General features: G+C 50.4%; 1 protein-coding gene across 6 annotated transcripts in view; it reads left to right on the forward strand.

Moving 5' to 3' along the window:
- ASAP2 (ArfGAP with SH3 domain, ankyrin repeat and PH domain 2) overlaps positions 1–26,942 on the forward strand; it is a 159,059-nt gene that overhangs the window by 114,427 nt on the left and 17,690 nt on the right. For all 6 annotated transcript variants that reach the window (XM_061210425.1, XM_061210426.1, XM_061210427.1 and 3 more), the window contains exons 12-18: positions 2,950–3,037; positions 8,820–8,868; positions 8,946–9,112; positions 11,252–11,385; positions 19,021–19,115; positions 24,258–24,447; positions 26,696–26,781. In XM_061210425.1, coding sequence (XP_061066408.1) covers positions 2,950–3,037; positions 8,820–8,868; positions 8,946–9,112; positions 11,252–11,385; positions 19,021–19,115; positions 24,258–24,447; positions 26,696–26,781 — 809 coding nt within the window. The remainder of the gene's footprint in view (positions 1–2,949; positions 3,038–8,819; positions 8,869–8,945; positions 9,113–11,251; positions 11,386–19,020; positions 19,116–24,257; positions 24,448–26,695; positions 26,782–26,942) is intronic.

Consider the following 26,942-nt stretch of genomic DNA (forward strand, 5'->3'; position numbering starts at 1 on the left):
TAGGACATGAGATGCTTGTATTCTGTATTTTAGCAGAGGGACAGTCATAGCATCTGGGATGAATTCAGTAGAAAGCCCAAGTTGGTATTCCCCGTGAGACAAGGCTAATTGTGTTTTCTGGCCCTGGAAAGAAGTTATCCTTGGGACAAAATGACTCTAATTAGATATCCTCTTTGCCAAATTTGTCGCTTTCCACACCGCCAAAGGCTGGAGACTGCATTCAGCTGGAAGAAATGTCTGTTGTGTCTTACAAAATCTAAAAAAAATTTTTTAATGATCATCAGTCATGCAGAAGGAAGACTATAAACTTCCTTTTAAAAGCTTGACAAATTGGAGGAAAATGGAATGGCCTGACTAAAATGGGAGCGTCACTAATAATCCGTGTCTTCATGGCAAACAGGGCTGTAGGGTCTGTTTCCTGCTCCTTGCTGAGTTTTCTACTAAACCAGGGCTTCTCAAATCAGGCTCTCAAGGAACACTGGTATCTGATGAATTAGATAGACCTGTTCTATAGCTGAATTTCATGATGACAGCATTTTCCCCAAATTGTAGCAGGGAGGGAATTTAATGGATAGAATGTTCTCTATTTAAAATTTTTCTCCTGTGAATTTTTCTTACAGCCTTGCTGTCAGCTAATCGTTAATCTGAATGGGCCAGTAGCAAGCAATTATTAATGTAAAACTTGGAACAGCTTAAGATGGGCAGCTTCTAGGTTTTGTGGACCATTCTCACGGTTGTCCTTTTTGAATAGTAGCCACATTTATACCTTTATCATTATTCCTACTTCACATATAGGCACTGGATATTTTTCCATATTTTGTGGTGCATACACTGTGAAGTAAGAAATCTGTCTTTGAGGGTAGTTGTGTCTCAGTAAGAATGAACAACTTTCCTAGTAGCACAGGGAAAACGGAAGAAGGCAGGTTGGGGGGGCAGGGGGAGTACTCACTCCAGTGTGGTTCTTTGCAGCACTTGAGATACTTAGAGGTAATCCTGGGAAGTGGCTCTGCTTCCCAGGAAGCCATGGCAAGGGCAGGAGAGAGTGGCCGTGAAGAGCTTGGGCTCTGGGGCCGGGCTGCCTTGTTTGAACGTTGGCATCACTGCTCCCAAGCTGTATAAGCTCCATCAAATTATTTAGTCTGTCGGGGACAGTATCTTCATCTATAAATGTGGAGTAGTTCCTGCCTCAGAGCGCAGCTGGGAAAATTAAATGAGTTAATTCATTAGAAATGCTTACAACAGCGCCTGCCTCAGGTAAGCACAGAATAGGATAATAACAATAGCAGCAGCAGCAACTGAGTGAAGGTAGCTATTATTATTCAAAATCATCTTCTTGTCCATGGAAGTTTTCTGTATTTACCAAAGCGCATCACCCCCTTTACTGCTCCTGCTTCTAAGACTCAGTGGACACCAGCATTTGGAAGTAGTCCAGGAACATCACCTAAATGCACCTGTGTAGTTGTGTGACCATATGAGGTAATGGAATAGGCACATACTTTTTTATGGGCTGAACACCTTGGTAGAGTGCTTGGTTGCATTCGTGCCGTGGTCTCCTACTGTAGAAACATATCATCTGGTGTACTGGTTCCTGGATGAGCCAGTTAATTCTATTAATAAAGATCAAAAATAGGATTGATGGTACTTCTACTTGGAATTGTCAAGGTTTGCAAGATCAGGCAGAGCTTGGTGTCTTTGCATACTGATTTCTGATGACCCAAGGGCGTCTGTTAGGCATCGGCAGACTGCAGAACGTGCAGTGATTTCCACGTAAGAGGTGTCAGCACAGCCGTGAACCAGGAGAGTCTGGTCCAACCCTGTCTGTCCAGCTTCTGCTTGTCCCAGATTGCTGTCCTCAAACCCAGCTGCTGTTCACACTGCAAGGGTCAGTCCTGTTGTAACGGAGGCCACGCTGCCTCACCCCTGACTCTGAGCTCAGTGGAGAGGGGTCTGTAAATGCAGGTCTGCCCAGATGTAGACGCATGTGAGTGTGTATCTCGATTAATCCCAAATCCAAGCTTTTACAATTTCTTGACATGGCTGGTGGCCACGGGAAGGGGTAAACAAGAACAATTGAACTCTAAGACATTTTATTTGGTCTTTCCTTCAGCAGCTCGGTGGGTGGGTAAGATAAGCCTTTCATATTTGAATATTTCTCTAAGATTTCTGAGAGGCATTTTGCCATTCAGAATTCTTTTTTTTTCTGAAATTATCTTATCTTCTGCCCTTTGCTTTTTTGGACTAGTTATGATAGTTTCTGAAATGGTAATGAAATAGTCATTTTTGACACATCTCTGACAAAAACGTATTGTAAATCTCTTGTTACCATTGTGTGTGGAGGGCGGAAGGTGGGTGGACACGTATGTGAATGAGGTGGGTTTTGTTGAAATTTAAGTGACAGATGGCTGGCATTAAGGATTATGAATCTGTCATCTGTCATTTTATATATATATATATATATATATATATATATATATATATATATATATATATATATAATTTCTCTGTCACTTTTGTGCTGTGAGGTTACTTTCCCTGCAAGTGAGTGTTTATACTCAGGAAAACACTTTTAAGATCACCAGAAATTGATCTGGATGCCCATGTTCCCAGCTGATCAGGACGGAATGTCTCTGAGCTTTAGCCGGGGAGCATTTTGATCTCGGGGAGCCCACTGCCCTTGACCTCAAAGCTGGGCTGGCATCACTTGTACCCCTGTCTGGGTGGGTGTGTGGGCCCCCAGTGTCCCTTGCAGGGAGGGGCAGCTGCCCCCTGGGAGCTGAGGTCCAGGGACACCCTGTGATGTGCCTCTGTCATGCCTTCCACATAAAAGCCTGCCTTCTGATAGCTATCTTTGCAAACCAGTGAGAACCTGTTCTTGCTATATTTTAATGAGGAATGATACTGTGGTTTCCCATTCCTTTCCACCCATCTCTGTTTTTTGTCTTTCAACAGGCAAACCGGCCTCCTGCAAAGCTTAACCTATTAACCTGCCAAGTGAAAACCAACCCTGAGGAGAAGAAGTGTTTTGACCTAATTTCACGTAAGTTTATTTCTCAGACGCTGTGCTGCAGAGAAATTATTTTACACTCTCGTCTAGGGCATCAACCCCATTTCAGACAGTGCATTAATTTAAAGAATTGGTTTTCAAAGAGAAAGCCCTTTATTTCAGGTGACTGCGTGCTTTTTATTTCCGCTGGTGATGGTCTGCTTGCCGGTCTCTCGGTTCAGGGCTTGAATCTGCGGACGGCCTTGCTCCACTCGCGGGATCTGTAAACCTGGGCACGTCCTCTCAGCTTCCCAAGACTCGGGTTTCCTATTCGTAAACAAGGAGATTATACTAGATCAGCCCTCAAGCCTAAACATCCCTTCACTTCACTATAAAAAAGGGCAGTTCTGTCATCAGAGCTCCCCTAACTTGGACGCTGTTCGAACTGCTGCACCGCTGATGTGATGAGGTCCCCGGCAGAGCTCTTGAAACTTTCAGGTTGAAATCTGCTTGTCTTCCCACCCCAGAATTAGTGTTTCTGCTCCTGTGCTGCTCGTCTTTATGGCAGACCCAGAAGAACCGCCACAGAACCATCCATTGTGGCGAGTGGCCTCTCAGCATCGCCTAAGGAAGAGGGAAAGGGCGAGCGATATCTTAAAGAAATATGATGGCCTTTCGGTCTTGGCAGTTTTCGGTGGCAGGGTTACAGTTTCGGGGAAGGAAAGGGCCAGCTCCCCTTTCAAAAGGCAGTCACTGGGGATTTGGGCACAAGAGTTATATTTATAGAGGAAAACTCCAGACCGTGCCTTTTGGGAAGATGAGTGCTGTCTTATTTGCCTCAGTATCCGGAGCATGAGGTGGCTGCTTTTTAAGATGTGTGTTGGGTTGTATTATCGAGGGTGGGAAGTTACTATGTAATTTAATGCTCACAGCAAACTTAGAGGAAATGATTACCGGCTCCTCTGTGCTTGGGGAGGAGACGGAGGCCCGGGCTCATGTCCTGTTCTCATGCGCCTGGTCCAGAGGCCCGGGCCGGTGTCCTGTTCTCATGCGCCTGCTCCAGCGGCCTGGGCCGGCGTCCTGTTCTCATGCGCCTGGTCCAGCGGCCCGGGCCGGCGTCCTGTTCTCATGCGCCTGGTCCAGCGGCCCGGGCCGGTGTCCTGTTCTCATGCGCCTGGTCCAGCGGCCCGGGCCGGTGTCCTGTTCTCATGCGCCCGGTGCAGAGCTGTAGGAGCACGTTGAGCAGTGCGGTGTGTGGTTTGGGTGCTGTTTGTTCTGATCTGCAGCTTCCAGACCGATTTGCAAAATAAAAATTGACTCTCTCCAGCTTCCAGTCCTGTGTCCCTGCTCAGTTTAGTCAGGCCCGCAGATTCATTTACCCTCCTCACTCTCAGGTCCTTCACTCACTCAGGACGGTGTGGAATGTGGAGAATTGACCGTCGTTTAAAATGTGCCCCTGGAGGGCAATAAAAAGTGACAGTTAAACGGAGACAGCTTGGGGGTCGTACCTGACATCAGCCAGTGTCTAGGGGACACTTGGAGGGCTGCGGCCTTTCATTTTCTGAAGCAGTAACTCATGAGAAGCGGCTCATTCCCCTCCAGTAGCTGATCGGCGGTTAGTCACGGAGTGTGAGTTCTGCGCACGGGGAGGTGGGCCCGCACGCCCTCGCTTGCCCCGGTCGCTCCAGCACCCCTATGGGGCCCCCGTCAGAGACCACGTGTGCAGAAGCATTTCTTTCAGGCGTGTAGATGACTCCATAGCCTCCCAGCATACACATTTGAACAGCTGACCAGGCCCCGAGGAGGATCGGTAGGTGTGAGTGTGCCTTGCTGCTACAGGCGTGAGTTACTGCGGGCATCTGGTTCTGTGCTCGCGCTCTGGCCACCTGACATTTGCAAGATTCCATCAGTGTCTTTGCTCTGGTGCCTGACATGATACATACCTTCGGTCAAGAGCTTCCAGCCTCCGGCACCCGGAAGGGCTTACCGAGTCTAGTCCTAGGCGCTGCGGTGAACTTGCCAGAGTCCACTGTCGTCTTTGAAAAATGCTCTCATCTCTTCTTGCCACTGTCTTCCAGTGGGTAGAATGAATCCCGGTCCTACACACTTGTCATCCTCAGCTAGTTTTCAAGAGGTGATGCTGCCCTGGGGGTGTGTGTAGTGGCAGTGCTTTGTTGCAGCGCTATGTGGGTTTGGGTCGTTACAGAGAAACGTCGAAACTGGTCAGGATCCCCCCCCACCCCCCCAGGAACCATCAAGGGAGACACTGCAGAGCGAGAAAACCGTGACCTGAGAGGTGGGGGCCTGGCTTCGGGTCTGACTGTACCTGCTGACCGGGCTGCTGGGACACACACGTATCCCCGAGACACCTTTGTGCTCGTGAAACATCTGGGTGGCTGGAGAAATAAAAGTCAAGCTGTAGATGGGCAGCGAGGATGCTGTTTTAGGTGTGAGTCTACCAGGCCCCGAGGAGCCGCCCCTTCCTCCTGTCCCTGAACCTGCAAAGCCAGCTTGGAATCACCCAGAGAGCCCGGGAGGAACAGACTGACCGCTGGCTTCAGCTGCTTCCCTGCAGAATCCTCCTTTACCGATCTTTCCCCCAGACAGGGACTCCCCGCCCAGATCAAGCCGTCGGTGGGCCTGGCTTCTCAAGGAGGACGTCCCTGTGGCAAGGCCAGCCCTTCTGGAGCTTGTGCAGTCCTCTTGCCCTCAGATTGACCCCACTGTTTACAAATTCAAGTCCTGAGCCATTATCCTCAGATCATGCAGTCATGCCAGGTTGGGGTGGGAGGTGTAGGAGAAGGTGCACATGATCTAGGTCAGTCCCCTGAGTGGGATGGACCCACAGGGTGCCTCTCCAGGTCCACATGGAGGGTTCGTGGCCGGCTGGAGCCCGAGCCTGGGGCAGAGAAGCAGCCCTTCCCAGGATACCTCACAGCAGGGCTCTGGAAACGTCCTCTTTTCTCCTCCCTCTAGTTGAATCTGCTAGAAACTGTTCTTGGTGTAAAGGCATCTTGAAAGAGTGTCCATACAAGGGAATTTTTTTTTTTTTTTTTTTTAATACAGCAGGTTCTTTTTTTTTTTTTAATTTATTTATTTTTGGCTGTGTTGGGTCTTCGTTTCTGTGCGAGGGCTTTCTCTAGTTGCGGCAAGTGGGGGCCAGTCTTCATCGCGGTGCGCGGGCCTCTCACTGTCACGGCCTCTCTTGTTGGGGAGCACAGGCTCCAGACGCGCAGGCTCAGTAGTTGTGGCTCACGGGCCTAGTTGCTCCACGGCATGTGGGATCTTCCCAGACCAGGGCTCGAACCCGTGGCCCCTGCATTGGCAGGCAGATTCTCAACCACTGCGCCACCAGGGAAGCCCCCAGGTTCTTATTAGTTATCTGTTTTATACACATCAGTGTCTACATGTCAATCCCAATCTCCCAGTTCATCCCACCACCACCACCCCCTGCCACTCTCCCCCCTTGGTGTCCATAGGTTTGTTCTCTACATCTGTGTCTCTGTTTCTGCCTTGCAAACCGGTTCATCTGTACCATTTTTCTAGATTCCACATATATGTGTTAATATACGATACTTGTGTTTCTCTTTCTGACTTACTTCACTCTGTATGACAGTTTCTGCATCCATCCACGTCTCTACAAATGACCCTAATTCGTTTCTTTTTATGGCGAGTAATATTGCACTGTATATATGTACCACACCTTCTTTATCCATTCATCTGTCGACGGGCATTTAGGTTGCTTCTGTGACCTGGCTGTTGTAAATAGTGCTGCAGTGAACATTGGGGTGCATGTGTCTTTTTGAATTATGGTTTTCTCTGGGTATATGCCCAGTAGTGGGATTGCTGGGCCATGTGGTAATTCTATTTTTAGTTTTTTAAGGAACCTCCATACTGTTCTCCATAGTGGCTGTATCAATTTACATTCCCACCAACAGTGCAAGAGGGTTCCATACAAGGGAATTCTTACTTGGAAATTTTCATAGAGAATTTCCTCTGCTTCTCCACCATTCACGTGTTAAAATGAAGAATTGGCCACAGAAATGGGTTGTTCCCCCGTCTCCTTGATTTTCCTGCGGCATCTGTGCCTGGTCTGACCATGAAGTGGCTCAGGGAAAACTTGGAGGGTTTTAGGCCTGATGTCAGACCCGGTCCTCTGGTGTAACCTGTCATGGTCATGGCTTCCCGAGGACTCTGAGATCCACTTAGAGTGGATGTGGACCTGCCCGCTCCGGCCCTCCCGCAGGTAAGGCTCTGCACACCAGGTAGAGCGGGGGCAGGGAAAGCGGCCTCTCTTCCCAGCACCCAACCACTAACATTTGGATCACAGGATTAAGTTTATTTTTCTGAACTAGACACGGGTCTCTTTTTTTTTTTAAGTATTTATTTTATTTTTGGCTGTGCCGGGTCCTAGTTGTGGCATGCGGGATCTTTCGTTGTGGCATGTGGGCTTCTCTAGTTGCGCACAGGCTCCAGAGGGCGTGGGCTCAGTAGTTGCTGCGCGCTGGCCTAGTTGCCCCGAGGCATGTGGGATCTTAGTTCCTGGACCGGGGATGGAACGCGCGTCCCCTGCATTGGAAGGCGGTTTCTTAACCACTGGACCACCAGGGAAGCCCCTTGGCACAGTTCTCTTAAACCCTGTTCCTTTCTCAGTAACAGACTGGGGCTAGAGGGTGCAGGGTGTCCCCTCTGTGTCAGGAAAAAAAGAAGGAAGAGGATCAGAGCTGGGGTCAAAACCTGACCCCTCGGCCACGGGGTGCGCTTGTTCCTGCCTCTTAACCTCTCTGGGCCTCAGCCTCCTCCCAGTCAGCTCACCAAGAATTATCCTAAGAACTAAAGTGCTTTCAGGAGTGTAAAGGCCGCAATGTTCACTCACTTTGAGGGGCACAGATGTTTACTGGGAACCCCAAGGACAGTCCCTGCCTGTCACTGCTCTGCCATCTGCAGAAGTTGGATCTCCTCCCTTTTTTTTTTTCTTTTTTGTTTTTTAAATTTAATTTTCTTTTTTACTTCGTTTTTGGACTGATTGTAGGCAAAGAATTTCTGTATATCCCTTACCCAGCTGCCCCCTAATACTGACAGCATAGTACAGGTTGTCAATTACTATTTAGTATATAATATCAGCCATATCTGCAACTGTCAAAACCAGGAAATTTACATTGGTGTGATGCTGTTAACTAAGAATCTTATTCAGATTTTACCATTTTTTCCACTAGTGTCCTCTTTCTGTTCCAGGAGTCTCTCCAGGATTCCACATTGCTGCTGTTATTTCACCCTAGTCACCTACAGTCTATATCAGTTCTGTATCTTTCCTTGTCTTTCATTACTTTGATACTTTGAAAATTATTGGTCAGTTTTTTGGTCATATGTCCCTCAGTTTGGGTTTCTCTGATGCTTTCCCACAACTGGACTGAGGCTATATACACTTTCGGCTAAGAAAACCAGAAATCTTGTAAGATACTCACTTTAGATAAGGCTTTTACTATTCAAAGGGCCATAACAATTGGGGGCCAACTCTGTAGCAAGTTTAAAAAAAAAAAAAAAGCTTTTGAAAGGATAGTGATGGTTTTCATTGAAGAGCTTCAGTTTTTGGAAGTTGCTTCTCTTTAGACTGGAATGGAGGAACTGAGCTGGCTCGATAATTTGCATTAGAAAGCCACAGTTCCCAGGCGAGGGCTTGTAAAGGGCAGGGAGGAGTGCTGGGTTGTATACAAATCATTGACTTCGTAACAGAGTTTAGACTCTTCCTGAGGTTAATTACAAACCACTTTCTTTTGGAATTGTGTATGGATTACTGTCCGGGCTCACAATTGATGAAACCCCTCTTGCCGTGCAGATGACAGGACATACCACTTTCAAGCAGAGGACGAACAGGAATGTCAAATGTAAGTTGTTTGGGGGTGGGACCTTGGAAGGGCAGTTGTCCTTGGGATTTAACACAGCGTCACTGTTATTTTTCTAGATGGATGTCTGTGCTGCAAAACAGCAAAGAAGAAGCTCTAAACAATGCATTTAAGGGAGATGACAACACGGGAGAAAATAATATAGTCCAAGAACTGACAAAGGAGATCATCTCCGAGGTCCAGAGGATGACAGGCAATGACGTGTGTTGCGACTGCGGGGCGCCAGGTGACCCAGCCACCCCCTCCCAGCTCTAGGACGTTTAAATCCTGTTCCGATTCACAGAAGCCAGTCACTGATTTTCCCTTTCATTTCAAACACCAAGCTCAGCGCAGCCCAGCCTGAGCTCACGCTGTCACACAGATGCTTACTGAACTGTGCGCAGACTAAGTGGGGGAAAGGGTGGGAAGATGCCTGCCTCCGGGCCCTCAGAGCAGGCCTGCGGGGAGAGGACCCCATAGAGCTGAAATGGTTTAAATGCTTTTTGAGAAATGAAAACAGAAGCACACAGCGAGGGTGGAACCAGGGTCATCCGGTCATTGTATTGGCTCCAGGCTGTGGCTTTTTCCGGGATTCAATCCATCCTCCCTTTGTACCGCTTTGTAGAACTTCTGCAGTAACTTTAAGCTGCTGTGTAGTCTGTGACCCTGGAAGAGCCACTTACTTTGTTAGATGTCAGTTTCCCTTTTTGGAAGATGAAGGGACCAGTGGAGATTGTCTGTGAGCCCCGGCCAGCTGCCACATTCCGTGAAATGAGGTGTTTATTTCTGTGTTTTGATAAGGCCTCCTGGGGTTTCATTTTCAATGGACATAAACTATGGTAGATTTTAACAACCAGTATTTTAAGCGTTTAATGAGCTGACTTATTCCTGTAGCTCAGATGGGCCGGTGTTAGGGGAGCTGTGGAGGAGCGTTCCCTGAACGTCGTGGAATGAGAGACGCTGTGGGCTGCTTAGGGTGGCCGTGTGCCTTTTCATTCCCCTTGTTCTGTGACAACTTCCATCTTAAAAAAGGCACATCGAAAATAGAGTGGACAGTTGAGAAGTGCCGTGGGTTCCTGTTACCCTGGAGGCTGTATTTGGGGGTAATTTGAGGAATTACCTCATGGGGTCTCGGACCGTTAAAAACATACCTTTGGCAGGAGACGCTGCAGGGAGTGAAGGTAGCGAATTGTGCTTTTTCTTAGACGAGGACAGTGTAGTACTTGGACTTCTAAAACACTCTTATAAGGAATCAAAGCTATGACATTTTTGTTTTAAAATGCTAAAAGACAGTCTGAGTGATATAAAGCAGTCTAAATGTACACTCATACCCACCAAAAGCGTGACACGGTCGATTTGGTAGAATAGGTCTAGTGAAGTGAAAACACCAGTGCCCAGGAGTATTTCCAAACTCGGATAAAATGTTTATAATGTGAACATTTTTAAAGTAACTTTGCAATCAACTAGTGACCAAGGTTGCAATATTTGCCTCCTATGAGTTTCTGAGGGCAACAAGCAATTCTAAAGAGAATTGTACTTCTGGGCTGTGATCATGTGCTCAAGAATGTTTTATTTTGAATTCCGTGTTTTCAGTAAATTCAGCATTCATCTGTCAAGCATTTCTTGAGTGCCTACTCTGGCACACGGCTAGGAGGCTTCGCTGAGCAAGTAAACATGTGGTGCAGGTGTGGGTTTGAGCCCAGATGAAGGCAGGGCTGCAGTCTGGCTCTGCAGCCTCAAGCAAGGAAGGCCCTTCACCTCTCTGAGCAAGATGGTGAAGACACCTGCCCTGTTTGCCTCCAGGCACTCTTGTATGTGTTAAATGAGAAATTAAGGGAAAGCACCTGTAATTTCTGAAGCTCTCACACTTTGAGCTATTATTGCTACTATAATTGCTTCAACTCTGTGCTGAACGGAACATGGCATCAGCACATAGTGTGTGTTCTCTGCCGGTTATTAGCATTTTGACATATAGACGTGTGTTAAGACAGTCCCCCGTGTGGTGCTAGACTTTGTCCCCTTTGCTGGTACCATCGGCTTGGTGATGGGGGTGGTCTGTATCCAGGGACCCTCGGCCACTAGAGGGCGCCGTGTCCTATTTATTCTTGTACACACAGCCCTGCCCCTTGGGAGTGCTTAACAAATGAATGGAAGGATGGGGAGGTGGAGCCCTAGGAAGAGGAGGGAGAATAGATACGTGCACATGTGTGTATTGTGTGTAAATCGGTGGTAATTAATGATGAACGAGGGTTCCAGCTGCATCTAGGATCCAAAAAAAAAATGCTAATGATGCAACAAAACTCCATGTTCAGTAACTATGCAAGAAAAAAGTTCTGACCCCTGCCCTCTCCTTACAAGCTGCGATTTTCCCCATTCTCTTTGGCAGATCCTACGTGGCTCTCCACCAACCTGGGCATTCTGACCTGCATTGAGTGTTCTGGGATCCACCGAGAGCTGGGGGTTCACTACTCCAGGATGCAGTCCCTGACGCTGGATGTGTTAGGAACATCTGAGCTGCTGGTACGTTTCAAATCCTTGATTTTGGAGTGAAAACAAATGATCTGAAAGCTAGGTTTTCATTTTGGCACTCGAATCCGTTTCTGTTTCTTAAAATTCCACTGGGCTGGTAGCTGTTGATATTGCCAAGTGGATTTGGGCAATTAGAAACTCATTGGTAATTCCTCCTCCTCGGCTACTAGTATTATAGTTGAGGGTTGCAAAGCTTTATTCTTTTTTTATTTTTTTTTTGGCTGCGCCGGGTCTTAGTTGTAGCATGCGGGATCTTTAGTTGCAGCATGCGGACTTCTTAGTTATGGCATGTGGACTCTTAGTTGCGGCATGCATGTGGGATCTAGTTCCCTGACTAGGGATCGGACCCGGGCCCCCTGCATTGGGAGCGCGGAGTCTTACCCACTGGACCACCAGGGAAATCCCACAAGGGTTTATCCTTAAATGAATAAAATGAATTGAACTTATAAAGGAGCGTTGAGACTGGTGTGAGATTCTGGAATAAGATGGTGGCAGAGTTCCGTTCACCCCAGTCATTAAGCAGGTGCAGAACCCAGAGCCCAGAGACAGTAAAGGACTCATTCTTCCTGAGTCGTCTGCCAAGTCTGCGGTGCGGTCACTACCTGGCTCAAGCCTCTGGTGGACTTGTCCTCTGTCCCTTATTGTTGCCTTTTGGGAGAGATACTAGTATTTGCTTCTACTGCCTTTGTTTCTGAAAAAAAAAAAAAAGTTTCATTGTTGGTTGGGTGATAACACATAAGCCATGCAGTGTATTAGGGGGTTGAAGCATTTCCTGTAAAGTGACTTTCAGAGCTTGAGACTCTGGCTCCACCGAGGAACAAGCGTATCACACATGGGCGGTGCTTTGGGGCACCTAAAACATGAGCTCTTCGGACTGTTTCCAAAGTCTATAACTGCTGATGAGAAGGCAGTATTTGAAATTGTTTCTTGAGGTGGCTGAGCATTGGACGGTGACTATTTAGGGGATATTGATTGCTGTTGATTTTAGTGTCGAGAGCAATAGTCTTGGCAGAAAACCAGTTACTGTGGTCAGTAGACCTCTCAGGGGGCCGTGAGTCGTACCCATGACTATTCTGGATCCAATGTGTCTGAACTTGTGATGCTTTTAGAACTATCTTGTCAGATCCTTCCTGTCTTTCCAAGGGGTTCGTTTATGGTCTTGAGAAGCAAAGCTGGGAGAAGCTAGAGTGGATTCTGGTAGCCCAGTTTTAGTAGCATCACGGATTACTTCAAGTTTACAGCTAAGCTAGCCTTGGCGGGACCCAGCAGTGTATTCTTGGCTGCACACTACAGTTAATGTCATAACGCGTACAGCCTCCATCACAGAGCTGTGTGTGTGCAGGCGGTATGCTGGGTAACTGGTGATGGCATAGATTTGAAATTCTCACAGTATATTTTCAGAGAAACATAAATTACTTCTCAGTGAGCACTGGTAAACTACCGCAGTTGCTGTACTGCCCTGGTGGTTTTTTTTTTAAAACAATTGGAAGTGTTCAGTGGTTTATGCTGAAGTAATAATTGTTGATTTTGTACGAGGCACTTCGCAGAGCGCTTTGTGTGTCTTAGCTCATTTTGCCCTTCACTCCAGCCCTGTGGCCCTGGTGTATTATCCCCATTTTACAAAAGAGGAACTGAGGCTTAGAATGTTTTAACAAGCCCAAGGTTACGTAGTTATCAAAGCACCAGATCTGGGGTGGAGGCCTCTTTAATCTGATTCCAGAGCTCACACGCTTAAGCCTTGAGGACTCTCCCTGTGGAGAGCATTTAAACATCACTACCGTCCCTCCTCATTCCCCGTCCTCATCCCTGACAAATGTCTAACCGCCAGCTCTCTGGGAGGGAAAAAAGCCCGGCTTTGTAGTCCCAGTCACGTGATGTAAATGCTCCCACCCTGGCCATTTGCAGGCCACAGTGTGGATAACTGAATGTGCGGTGGGAAAGACCGCACACATTATGTAGGAAGTTTGCAACAGCATAGTAAAATAGTTAGGAAGTGATGAGTTTTGAGTATTACTTTGTTTTTAGTATAGTCTTTTTGTTTGTTTTTTTTTTGAGGCTGCACCACGCAGCTTATGGGATCTCAGTTCCCCGATCAGGGATCGACCCCTGGGCCCCGGCAGTGGAAGCGGGGAGTCCTAACCACTGGACCACCAGGGACTTCCCCAGTATAGTTTATTTGATCATGAGTTTATATAATGTAATTTTTAATAATGGCAGTTTAACAGCTGGCTTGTGTAAGCTGGTAGGAGCCTGATCCTGACACATCTGTTATACCTGCTTAAATGTGTCTCAGAAACTTAACTGACGATATGCCTGAGACTACTGCCTACTGCAGAGAGAAACACCAGAGACGGGTGGAAGGAGAATGTTTCCATTTCGATGAAAAGATGAGCTGGCTTCTGATCCCGGGCTCAGATCTTTGTTTCTTCTCCTGGAGCCTCCGTCTGTATCTCGTCTGTATATTCTCCTAGGCGTTCAAAGTTTGACCAACTCTCAGCCATTATGGAGAAATCAGGAAGAGGCTGCTTAACTAAGATCTGCAGATATTTCTGATGTCTAATCTCTGCCATAGCTTTAAACTCTCCCTTGTCTAAGCCTCTTTTCCTGAGTGGTTATCAGAAAAACAAAGGGCAGAGGCCTGAATCACGTAGGGTTTATTCCCACCCTCTCTGTGCCCCTGAACTCGCCTGTCTGGCCACTCCCAGGCGGCGGACGTCTCCCCCTCTCACCCCAACCCCGTTACTGCGGGCATGACACCACCTCCAGACCCTTATTCCTCAGCCCTTTGTTAAGCAATAGGTGGAGGGTGTGTGTCAGGTGTTAGTACCATTTGTAAAGCATGAGAATTTCAAGCCTTTTTAGAGCACCTGGTTCTTTTATTTTGCTTAGACAGTCAGGTGCCTGAACAAAAGACCTCCAGAAGGCTTGACACACACACTGTGTGCGTGTGTTCAGAATTACATCCAGCACATAGTGAGAACTATAAAGTATTAGCTATCATTATTATCGTTGCTACCTTCTCCTCCAAGATGATTTGCACAAAATCCTTCCAGAAAAATCATCTGCGTGTCCTAATGTGTGAATCCGCAGGCAGACTCCACCCGGGTTGACTGCTCCGTTTGTGAACCTTTCAGGTTCACAGAGCAGTGGTGTCAGGGTCTTGGGCTGGTGTGTTCATCAGAATACGTTTTCTTGGGCAGCACATGTTAATTAGACCCCTTGTACCCTATTAAAGAGATAAGAGGGTGAACTGGAAGATAACTTGCTGGCGTGTCCGAGGCTGCAGCCCGGACAGGGCTGCTTTCCAGAGCAGAGTCACAGAGCCACACACATGGATGTGCTGTGCCAGGAGAGGGGTTTTTGCACGGCCTGATGGAGACAGCAGATAACACGAGCAGGGATTTTCATTTCCTGGCTGGCATTGTGTCCTAAATAGACAGATGCTCACCCCGTAAAGTGCAGCTTCTGTCCCCCCATATGGTCTCACCGTGGTCCTCATGACAGAAGTCTTTTGCTTAATTCCATAAAGTATTTTCTGGCCTGGGGTTTGTAAACAGTTTCCCCTGATGGTATGTCGTGGTGGTTTCACCATTTCCTTCATAATTTGTTTTTGTTTCAAGCCATGCTTGATTCCCATGTCAACCGAGTGGGTTTCAGCAGCATCTGTGAAGGTGGCTGGTCAGCAGTCATCTTTCCTTCCCTTTGCCTCCTGCTTCTAGAATCACTTCTTACTCAGTGGAAAGAAACTGGGGTAATTGAAGTATTAATTTGATTAGAGTTCAGGCAAGCTGTGCCATTTTAACTACTCTAGCATGCACCAGCCTAAGATCCTTAGATTTTAAAGCAAATCTGCTTTCAGAAAACCTCCTGATAAGCATAAATTTTAAAAAGATAAAGTTCCTCCTTAACATAGAAGATTACGATTTTAGTTCTGATTTTCAGGTCCTACATAAAACAGTATTGTTGGTACGAGGGTCCTAGTATCATATGATCAGTTTCATATTGTAAGTGAAATTAGTAAAGGAAATTTCAGGAAATTTCAGTATCATGGAATTGAATTTGAGTCAGTAATTTAAAAACCTTCTTCCATCAAAGAACAGGGTCAGAAACCCCCAGGAGCACATATTACTGACTCGGGCCTATTTTATGACTTTCTCCTGCCTCTTCATGAAGTTGTTAACAAGCTGTTAAATATAAAGCAAACCAGCCGACAGCTGGATCTGAGACAGGGAGTGGAGAGGAAAGCCCCCAGAAACCAAGAGCTTTCTCACAGATCATACTGCGGTTTCACCTGGGTCCGAAATGAAGCCACTCAGGCTGCAAAGAGCAGCCAGAAATGTAGAACCAGCTACCATTTATTGAGTGACTGTTATGCTTCAGGCATTGTCCCAGGTCCTTTGTCTTATCTAACCTAAACAAGAACCCCATTTTAAAAAGGAGGCCAGAGCCTGTGTTCTATTCTTTTTTCTTAAATCACAACTCTGAACTTTTTTTAACCACAAACCCTATCAGAAAAAATTGAGCACCAAAACATATACATGTATGTAATGTATAGTTATACTTGTACTACTTACTAAGCAGTGTATTATATACTTTGTCAAATATACCGAAAGCAGAATTTCTAGAGGCGCAGGTGAAGCGCGATACACAACTCTTTTCGCGCACCACAGGGTATTTCGTGCACCACAGAGTATTTTCGTGCTCCGTTCTTTGGAGGCGGCAGTTTAGAGCTCACTGCTGTCTCTTAGCTCGCCTGCCAGGGTCAGGTTCCTTCACTGCCCCGGGCCTTTTTATCCACCTGTATATTAAAGATGTGCCGTGCGCTCCAAGCCTTCCAGCCTCCTGGGACCTGAGGGGGCCCAGTAGCTAACACCCCATTTCCCTACATGAATTTGGGACCGCTTGAGAGAGCAAAGGTCTGATTCATGGTTGAAAACAGCAGAATCGGCTGACCTGGTTCACACGTGTGGTGGCAGCCGAGCCCCAGACGCGGTCTCGGGGCCCAGGCACGGGCAGAGTGGCACACCCACCGATGCTGCCTCCTGTGGGTGCCCGTTCTTCTGAGCCCCTCGGACAGGGAAGTCGTTTCTCTCACTGTCCGCTTCTTTCCTCCGGGTGCCTAAAAACAGAGGAAGACAGAATGTCACAGGAACTGGTGACCCTCCACCTGGAAACATGAAAACAGGGCGCAGGAGGTTTCCCCATCCTCACCCCAAACTCTGGAAACAATTTCTAGAGAAAACCTATGGCCTCTTTCTGGCTCAGGGGGCCCCTCAAGGGTTGGTGCTGCAGGTCTCCAGGAACGTGTGACTCCTGGTCCCCATCCTCAGGGCACCTTGTGCAGTGAGGGAGGCGCACACAGGGTTTCGTGCAGATTCGGGATGTGAGAGAGCGGTGTCTAGACCAGGTCCCTGCTCTGCTGCCGGCCCCTTGCTGTCTCCATAGCACTCAGTCCAGCCCGCATCACGGGGCCCTTCTTTTTCTTTTTCGTTCACCTCTGTCTCGTTAGACCAAGCCCCTTGGAGCAGGCCCGTGTGCCATGCCCGGAGCCCAGCCTGCCCGAGGGCTCCGTGTGTGTCCTGGGGCTCGCTTCCCTGAGGACGCGGCACCTGAACACCCCAGGGCCCCCCGTCAGCCTCGGTGCGGCCCCACGAGCCGGGGATGGGGCTCTGGGAGTGGAGGGCGTGTGTGTCCGGGCTGTTTAACCAGCCTTCCTGCTGCCTAGGCTCCTGCCCACGCGGCCTGCTGGACCGCACATTTTCTTGACATGACCCTGCAGCCTCCATCTGCAAGTGCTTTGCTTTGTTGATGGTTCCAGAGGGTTCTCTGCAGGCTGAACCTATTTGCTGGAGCCTGGTAAAGCTGTGAGGTGGCATATTTCTCCACGTTGGACGAGTGTGACGCACGGCCGTGGTGGCTCCCTGGACCAGCTGTCCCCTAGTAAGCCAGCCAAGCCCAAGCAGAAGGGGAGCAGGTTTCGGATTCCGGGGAATCCTCCTCCTCGCGCCCCCTGCCATCTGCTTGCAGACCGGGAGGCTCCCAGGGGCGGGTGCTGTGGCTTGTCCTGTCACTGCCCTGCAGATAACTCGGTTTGGGTGTGGGATGGTGTCCACGTTGCACTGAACGGTGAGGCCTTAGCGTGGGCCTGGCTCTAAACTGGGGCCCCGACGCCGAGGTTCAGCCTGGATCTGGCACCAGGCGCCGCCGAAATCGTCGGGGCATTGGCTCCATGGTACGCTGGGCCCCCTGCTCTGCACCACCCTGACGGGCAGCCCCGTGTCCAGGAAAGTGCAGTGAGGCAGCCTGGGGCTTTGCCACCTGACGTCTCCTTGAGGCCCCGGGGCCAGGGCTGAGGACCGAGGACCCAAGGCAGGGCTGCTGAGAGCCTGGGGCTCGGGGCATCCAGAAGCTCTGTTCACTTGTCAAGGACAGGGAAGAATTAGGAAGGCTCCCCACCCGATTATCAGGCTGACTGCGTGTTTCCATTGTCCTTTGGCCTCCCTCAAGATCCCCTCTTACTTGCCACCAGGAAGTTTGGCCCTACCTGAGCCAGGTCCCTTTGGCTGTTGCTCCAGCCGGCCCCCCTGGAGCGAGAAGAGGCCACTGGGGCTCACCCTTTCCTCGCAGAGAGTCCCCCTCGACCTGTGTCCACATGACTCACCGAGGGCGAAGCACCAGAAGTGTCGCTGCTCCCACGGCATCGTTTTCAACGTGGAAATGAAAATGTCTGTTCTCTCCAAAGCACTGGGCCTGGTGCTTCCTTTCGGTTTCTTTGTTTCGTTAGATATTGAAGAGTCCGATCTCAGTCAGGAGCTGAGCTGGGTGCTGGGGGTGGGATGAAATCTGTGCTCTTAAGGATCCTGGTCACTCCAGATCCGCACATCCGTTCAGGAGCGTGCCAGGGCGGCCTGGCGTTTATCTCGTACCTGCTGCATCCAGCACAGTGCCTGTATCAGTGAGCACTGGTGAAAACCTGCTCATTTCTGACAAGTCAGAAGGTTGATCGGCAAGTAAGGACCTTACACTGGAACAGATACGCTTTTAGTGCTCTAGTTTATTGAATGCTGTTACAGAAATTATCCCATTTTATCATTATTACAACCGGGCAAGGTAGGTAAGTAGGTATCTCCATTTTATTATTAAAAACTTGAAGCTCGGGTAAACTGCCTTGCCTGTGGTCACAAAGCCAGGAAATAGGACCACAATTTGAACCCGAATCTTGGCTTCCTGGCCCAGCGCCCTCCCTGCTGTATCAGCCACCCCCTTGCTGGTGTAAGTAAAGGCTGTCAGATCTGTTTCAGCTGGAGCACAGGTTCTTTTTTGGGGGGTGGGGGGAAAGGATAGAAACTGGAGCTGGGCCGAGTTACTGCTTCTCCCTGTCCGTGGAGGCATTCTATCTAGGGGACGTTTTATGAGAACACTCCTCTGTAAGAGGCATGCTGTTTCTTATCTCTAGTTTTATGGGTACCTTTGGGGTTTGGGTTTTGTCCAGCTTCATTAAAGGCAAACCACTTTATTGCTCTGTTTCTTAGTGACCATTAAATAAATCATCAGCTGTGTGAGTCGTGAGTAGCAGTGGAAGGTATTAATAATTGAGTACCCTGAAATAGACTTTTGTTTTTGCAGCTTGCCAAGAATATTGGGAATGCAGGCTTCAATGAGGTTATGGAGTGTTGCCTTCCAGCTGAGGACTCAATCAAACCCAACCCGAGCAGTGACATGTAAGTATGGGGCTGGCTGCTCTCGCTTTCTGAGCAAAGGTTGGCCTTGTCCCCGGGCACCCCCCGCCCGAGGCAGGGGAATAAACAAGCTTGGGTGCATCGATTGTTGCTTCTTTAGGGACGAAATCAGCCTATGTTGTTTATAAAGTCACTTTAACCTTTATGGATGGCCAAGTAGAAATTTGGTCTGGCAGCTTTTCTTAGGAGCCAGAGGATTTGCCAGGGGGCAGGGGCGGGGTCCTGAGTGGCGCCCTCTGCTGGTGGTGTGTGGGCACCACCTCGCTTCTGCCTCAGGGCAGGGGAGTCAGTCGCTCTCCCACCTGCCTTCTCTCAGTGTGAATTCTGAGCCGCGGGGAGGGTCGGTTGTCCTGGATACATGATTATGTCTCGTTCTCTTTCCCAGTGCAAATGTCAAGGGTGCTGTTTCTTTCAAAAAGCTTTTCTTTGTTTCTGTTTTACTGTGGGCAAAAAACCTGATCAAGAAGCTTTCGTGCCTCATCACGCGTCCAGCTGGCCCGCTGAGGCAGAACTGACCACGAGGGTACTTCTGCCAGTCTAATCAAATAAATCATGAATCACCCAGATCACGCTGGTCCTTGAGAGGGAGGCGGACGGGAGACCAGCGAGCTGGTCAGGGCAGTGCCCGGCCTGCCCCCTTAGACTGCAGCCCTGCTCGGGGCCTGTCTGCTGCAGGAGGGCAGAATGGTTTGCCCGCTGTAGTGCCATGCAGGTGAGGCAGACGGGGCGGGAGGGGGCAGGCCAGTCCAGAGGAACAGCATTTGAGTGGCGAGCCCGGGTCAGAGGGTTTGGGCAGGAGAGGCAAAGTGAGAAACGGGTGATGAGGGAGAGGAGAAAATTCATTCACCGGGACAGCCTTTCCCTGGGAACAGCCTGAGATAGAAGTGCCGGCAGGGCTCCCCCTGGGCTCGGGCGAGGACGGGGAGGAGCAGTGGCTGGGAGAGTGTGGCAGACACGTGTGGTTCCCGGCCCTTTGCAGAAACATTTTGTGGGGGGCCGGTCTCTGGAAGCTGAGGTCATGGGATCTGTGTTCCTCTGCGCTGGGGTGAGGCGACTTAATACGGTGAGGGAGCTTCGACAAACTAAAGGGAGCAGCAGGTACCGTGTGCGTTCCACAGCCTCCCAGGTGTCGGCGTCTGAGGTGAGCGTGCGTTGGTGCTGGGTGAGAGTCAGTTCACGTTCGGGCCCTGGAGCACATGTCAGTGATGAAGCGTTTCCTTGAGATTGGACGAGGTGCGATGTTAGATTCCAGGCACAGGGCTCATAAAGTGATCGTCCTCCCTTGATGAGGATCCGAGTTCCAAATCTGTATCCTTACCCAGACCTGGAGAGGCAGCACGGGACACAGAAAGCTGCATCCTTCCCGATCGCGGGACCTGGGCAGGTTCGTCAACCTCTCTGAGCCCTTTTCCTCTAAGAGAAACAGAGGTACAGCCGTCCCCACCTCGCAGAGTCCCTGGGACGTGCGAAGGGGGTGAGGCGGTCACGCCTCTTGTACTGCGTTGGTGTCGGCAGCCCTGCTTACTCACCGTGGGCATGGGCAATGGGGCAGCACACGTGCCGGGCGCTGATTCCACGTGCCCTGAAAAGTTAGGGTCCTCTCGGGGCAGGTGGCAGTTGGAGAGTCACCCCAAGGAGAGCTGACTCTTCCTGGGATATGAGAAGATCTGTTCAGGACAGGAAACATCATGGCCCACTGCAGCACTTTACTTACTGTCTAACGGACACCTGCTCTCGCGGTGAAGGGACTGGTCTCCCGAAATGCTGTAATACTGATCAACTTTGGACGAAGTATATGGTAACTAATTTCTTCCGAGTACCAGGGGCACTTTATAAAAGCAGATGATTTGTTTACTGTGGGGCAAGATGATTCTAAAAAAATGAATACTGTCTGCTTGGGACTCTTGGATATAAACTTTCTGTCTGCATTGAGGCCCCGCCCCGCCCCCCAGCCTTGGCACAAATGAAAAGGACGTTTACTCCTCCCCCTCTTGTTTTTCCAAAATGAGAGCAGTTGACCAATGTGATGGCAAAATGCGACCTACTTTGATATCTCCTCAGCTGAAATCAGTCACTGGGCTCCTGTGCTCCTGTAGCATTTAGTTCTGTTTTAAAGCAGTTCATCCCACTTTACATTGTACTGAGGTATTTACACATATTTTTCTAATAAATTACATCTTACTCGTTTTTGTATTTCCCACCACAATATGTTGCTTGTGGTGGGAAATACATATATAATGAATCAACGAGTCAGAGGTGAAGTCCTAGCTCTGTGGCTACTTAAATAAGCTAATATTTTACTTCCAGATTAAAGTAAATCTGGCTTTATCTCAGAGCAACACACCATCTGCAGATAAATTTGTTGAAAGGGAAGCCAAAGACCGTCTCGTGGCCTGTGAATCCTCAGATGGATTTGGGGGGTGTTGAGAGATATACATAGGCAGGAAGGGGGGAGCAGCCAGGTTTGCGTCTGCTTCCAGAGGCCAGAACTGTTTCTCTCCTGTGATTTAGGGCCCTCATGCACGCCCTGTCCTTCGGGAGTATAAGAAGCCCCTCTCTCTGAACACGAATGCCAAATGCATTCTTACATTAAGTTCATTGCCTTTTCTCCAAAAGCCTTAGCCTTTCCCAAAAAAAGAGGGGGTGGGGGAATCGCTCCAGCAGAGTGAACTCCCTCCACGAAACCATGGGGCGTGGTGTTGCCCAGAACAGACCTGTACCTGAGCTTGTGGAGGGACGACCTTCAGGGGACGGGACCCAGAGCCCTGGACAGGTGGATAATACATTTAAAAAGTAAAGCGTCCAGTTTATCTCTAGCCCCTTTCTGACTGTCCCACAGTGATTACTGGAGCCGCCTAAACCATGACACACGTCCAGCCCCGCTGCCCATCAGAAGGGACCCATAGAGTTTCATCAGACAGGTTGTCAGTTGTCAGCCCCAGACGGGAACCAAGCAGCAGCCTGAGCGTCACACCAGCTGGGAGCCCCTGGAAGGAGAGCGCAGCCCAGCAAAGCAGGGCAGCCCCCAGAGCTGTCCGGCTGCTGGAGGGGACAGGCTCACATTCACAGCACTGTTGTGAGGGTCAGATGGACAGCACATCTCGGTGCAACCTGTAAGCCCGCAGCAGCTGTCCATGTGTGGGGTGATGTGTGAAGTCCACCAGCACGGCTCACGCGAGGCTGCGTTTATAAACACCCAGGCGGTGGGTTTACCGGCTGAGGCAGTCGGAGTGGTGTTTGCCACCCTGGGAGCCTGGAGTTGACCTGCCCGCTCCCGAAGCCTGGTGGGTTGACGTGGGGGGCTGGGCCCCTGATGGTAGTAGAAGCAGGTGTGGTGGGTGCAGCCCTGGTGGCAGGGTGGGAGTGAGCGGTGCCCCAGACGAGAAGAGCTGGTGGGTCCCACCCACCCGGGCCACCACCAGCCCCTCTTCATTCTGTGCTGCCACAGTAATTGCATCTGAAACCCTGGGCTAAAGGCCTCAGTGCGCCATCTCATCTAATCCTGCAAAGCCCTGCAAGCAGCTGTGCTCATGATACGGAGGTTGAGTAGCCAGCCCAGTCACCGGGCGGGGCGGGGTGGCAGGGGAGCCGGGCTGAGATCCAGCCCTGTGACCGAGAGCCAGGCCCGAGTGACTGTGCGCACTCAGAGCTGACCACCAGCCTCGGGGGTTGGGGGGGACCCAGGCCCTTTCTTCTAGTTCAGCCTCCCCTGCCTGGCCTTGTGAAATTCCAGTGTACCTCGCACTTTCCAGAAAGGGGACAAAAGAAGCAGGAGGCTCAGTCCTCTCATGTCATTCTTCCTATATCCCTGGTAGCTCTATTGGCTAAAGTTAGGTTTTTGTATTTGGAATTTGGTTTTCCCTGACATTCTTTTTTTTTTAAGAGCTTTGTTGAAATGTAACTCACATACCATACAATTCACCCATTTAATGTACAATTTACTGGCTTTCAGTATATTCACAGCTGTGCATCCATCACCACAAGCAATTTTCGAACATTTTTATCACCCCAGAACGAACCCCCATACCTGTTAGCCATCCCCGACTCTGTCCTCTCACTCCTCCCAGCCCTGGGCAACTGCTTACCTGTCTACAGATTTGCCTGTTCTGGGCATTTCAGTAAATGGGATCACACAACGTGTAGCCTTTAGTGTTTGGCTTCTTTCATGTAACTTAACGTTTTCAGGGTTCATCCACATCATGGGCTGTGTCAGTGCTTCCTTCCTTTTGTGGCTGAATCGTATTCCATTGTATGGACACCACATTGTGTTTACCTGTTCATCAGCTGATGGACACTGGGTCGTTTCTTGGCACTTCTGACTTGATCGTCACTTGAAGTAATTAGTGTTTACTGTCCCTCAAAAATCGTGTCTACGTTTTTTATTGTTGCTGCTGCTGTTTGTTAAAGTCCTTGGAGCAAAATGCTGAGTCCTCTGGACCAGGAGCTGCTGTTTTCCTTGCTCTCTGTCTTTCAAGTTCATCGGTACTTTCCGAGGCCCTAAGGACCTGCCGTGAGTGCAGCAAACGTGTCAGCTCATGCACTTCTCACAGGCCGTGTGCATTTGACAGATAAGAAGACTTGAGGCCACATACTTGCCCAGGGTCGCACATCAGTCTGTGGTGGGGCAGGATTTGAGCCCGGGCTTCTTTGGCTTCCCTGGAGTTGCTGCCACTCCGAGCTCCTTTGAGAGGCGGGGTCTGCACACACAAGGCCGCGTGAAGGCCAGGAAATAGACCACGAAGATGGACAGTTCGTTTGGTTCGTCAGGTGTGGGGTGAGCCTGTCTGCCAGGCACGGTGCCCGCAAACAGGAAGACAGGCTTCCCATGAGGGCTGCCAGGCCCGCGACCCGACCGCTTAGCCCTTAGACCCGGGCCTTGATGCCACTTGTCTTGGCAGCTGGAGGGTTTCCGGCCTCTTGAAAGTGCCTGGAGGCTGAGTGAACGCAGGTGCCGAGGGGGAGCCACACGGCGCCTGCTTCCTGCTTCGTGTCTTTCTGCCGGTGCTGCTTATTACGGGGAGGGTGGGACGGGATTTTTTTTTAAGTAGTTATAGATGAATGGATGTTGGATCTGTTTGAATAGAGGCCCTTAATCATTTACGAGGCAATTATGTTTGATTTCAGGAATGCAAGAAAGGACTACATTACTGCCAAGTACATTGAGAGGAAGTACGCAAGGAAAAGACACGCGGATAATGTGGCAAAACTTCACAGCCTTTGTGAGGCCGTCAAAACAAGAGATATTTTTGGATTACTCCAAGCATACGCTGATGGTGTGGATCTTACAGAAAAAATCCCACTGGCCAATGGACATGTAAGAAAAGACCTGTAAAAACAGAAAAGAAAGGGTGAGAGGGCGGGGAGTGGCACGGCAGTGTCATCAGAAATGCTGACAAAGTCGTGTGACTCTGAAAGAAGAGGCAGTGGGTCCTGGGGGAGGAAATTAGTAGTTGATTCTTAAACCAAAACTGTAATGGCAGTTCTGTAAAGAAGGTCCATCCCTGGGGGAAGGAGCATCTTCTCAGAGGCCTAAGCGCCTCCTTCTGTCTTCCGAGAGCCGCATTAGCACCTCAGCCAAGCCTCGGCTGCAGCTCCCGAGGCCACACCGGGAAGGAGAGCTTGGCCCAGGCCTGGTGCGCCGCTGTCCAGCCTGCTCCCCTTGCCCTCCTCCCTGGGGGAACCGGGCCAAGAGTGTGGGGTCTCACCGTCGGGATCCGTCTGCAGGAAACCACCAGTGTTACGGCCCGTGTGTCCTAATTCTCTTCCACGGGTGTGCTCTTGGACGCACACTCACAGCCCCCTGGGCCCTCCTTACCCTCGTGGACGCACACTCACAGCCCCCTGGGCCCTCCTTACCCTCGTGGATGCACACTCACAGCCCCCGGACCCTCCTTACCCTCGTGGACACACACTCACAGCCCCCTGGGCCCTCCTTACCCTCGTGGACGCACACTCACAGCCCCCTGGGCCCGCCTTACCCTCGTGGACGCACACTCACAGCCCCCGGACCCTCCTTACCCTCGTGGACGCACACTCACAGCCCCCTGGGCCCGCCTTACCCTCGTGGACGCACACTCACAGCCCCCGGACCCTCCTTACCCTCGTGGACACACACTCACAGCCCCCTGGGCCCTCCTTACCCTCTTGGACGCACACTCACAGCCCCCTGGGCCCGCCTTACCCTCGTGGACGCACACTCACAGCCCCCTGGGCCCACCTTACCCTCGTGGACGCACACTCACAGCCCCCGGACCCTCCTTACCCTCGTGGACGCACACTCACAGCCCCCTGGACCCTCCTTACCCTCGTGGACGCACACTCACAGCCCCCTGGGCCCTCCTTACCCTCGTGGACGCACGCTCACAGCCCCCTGGGCCCTCCTTACCCTCGTGGACGCACGCTCACAGCCCCCTGGGCCCGCCTTACCCTCGTGGACGCACACTCACAGCCCCCGGACCCTCCTTACCCTCGTGGACACACACTCACAGCCCCCTGGGCCCTCCTTACCCTCGTGGACGCACGCTCACAGCCCCCTGGGCCCGCCTTACCCTCGTGGACGCACGCTCACAGCCCCCTGGGCCCTCCTTACCCTCGTGGACGCACGCTCACAGCCCCCTGGGCCCTCCTTACCCTCGTGGACGCACGCTCACAGCCCCCTGGGCCCGCCTTACCCTCGTGGATGCACACTCACAGCCCCCGGGCCCGCCTTACCCTCGTGGACGCACGCTCACAGCCCCCTGGGCCCGCCTTACCCTCAGAATAAAGGCGCACGGGACTGTGCCACCCTAGCAGCTGAGCGCGTCGTACGGAGCCGTGCTGTCCCGTGTTCGAGAGTAAGGCGGGGAACTGCAGCCTGGGCGCCCAGGGCTGCGTGTGCTGCAGCTGAGGAGGAGGGGGTGGCCGGGCCGGCTGAGCTGGCGGTGCCGGGGCTGTGTTGTCTCCCTCTGCCCCACCTTCCCCGCTACCTGGCTCTTCCCTTGGCCTCCAGCTCCCTCCCACCCACCTACCTGAAACAGCCTTCATTCACGATTCTTCTCTCCCACTGGCCAGAACTTACTTCAGAAGAGGCAGGGGTAGTCATGTGCCATGTAGTAGGAACTGAAGGCAGTCCGGGTATTAGCATTGATGGCGTTACCTGTAAGTATAGAATGAAAAAATTTAACCCGGCATTTAAGATATACATTCATATTTACCCAGGGAGCAGGTATAAGAGCCCGGGGAACCCTCCTGGAGTCTGAACGGAGACCCCCCTCTTACAGGCAACACCTCATGTTGAGATGCAGGGATGAGGGCAGAAAGATCGAGAGGACTTTGCCGTGAAACCCCTGAATTCCTCATTATTTCCTGTGGAGTAAGGAGGAATAGGACCAGTCTCTAAATTTCAGGTTCCCAGGGGCAGAGTTTGCCATGGAGATTAAAGGGGCCCTTGGTATCTTAGAGGTAACATTTTTCAAAGGAAAGATTTAGAGGCTTTTGGAAGAGAAATACACAGTTTTTCTCGTGTGGGACACAGAATTGAATGCTCCCCTTGGAATTCTGGAATGTTTCTGCTTGGTCTTCAGGAGCCGGATGAAACTGCCCTCCACCTTGCCGTCAGATCCGTGGACCGGACTTCTCTTCACATTGTAGACTTCTTAGTTCAGAACAGGTAGGTGTTCTAAAATCAGGGAAGGTGTTTGATTTCGTTCCTTGGTGTTTCTGAGAATGGAGCCAGGGGTTGCCCCATTGCTTCAGTTGTGTGGCCAAGATGCTGGAATTTCCCCGGGTCTGAATAGGAACCATGGGACAGGGGCAGTGCTGCCAGGTGTG

Source organism: Eubalaena glacialis, chromosome 14, assembly GCF_028564815.1.
Source record: "Eubalaena glacialis isolate mEubGla1 chromosome 14, mEubGla1.1.hap2.+ XY, whole genome shotgun sequence".
Taxonomy (NCBI): domain Eukaryota; kingdom Metazoa; phylum Chordata; class Mammalia; order Artiodactyla; family Balaenidae; genus Eubalaena; species Eubalaena glacialis.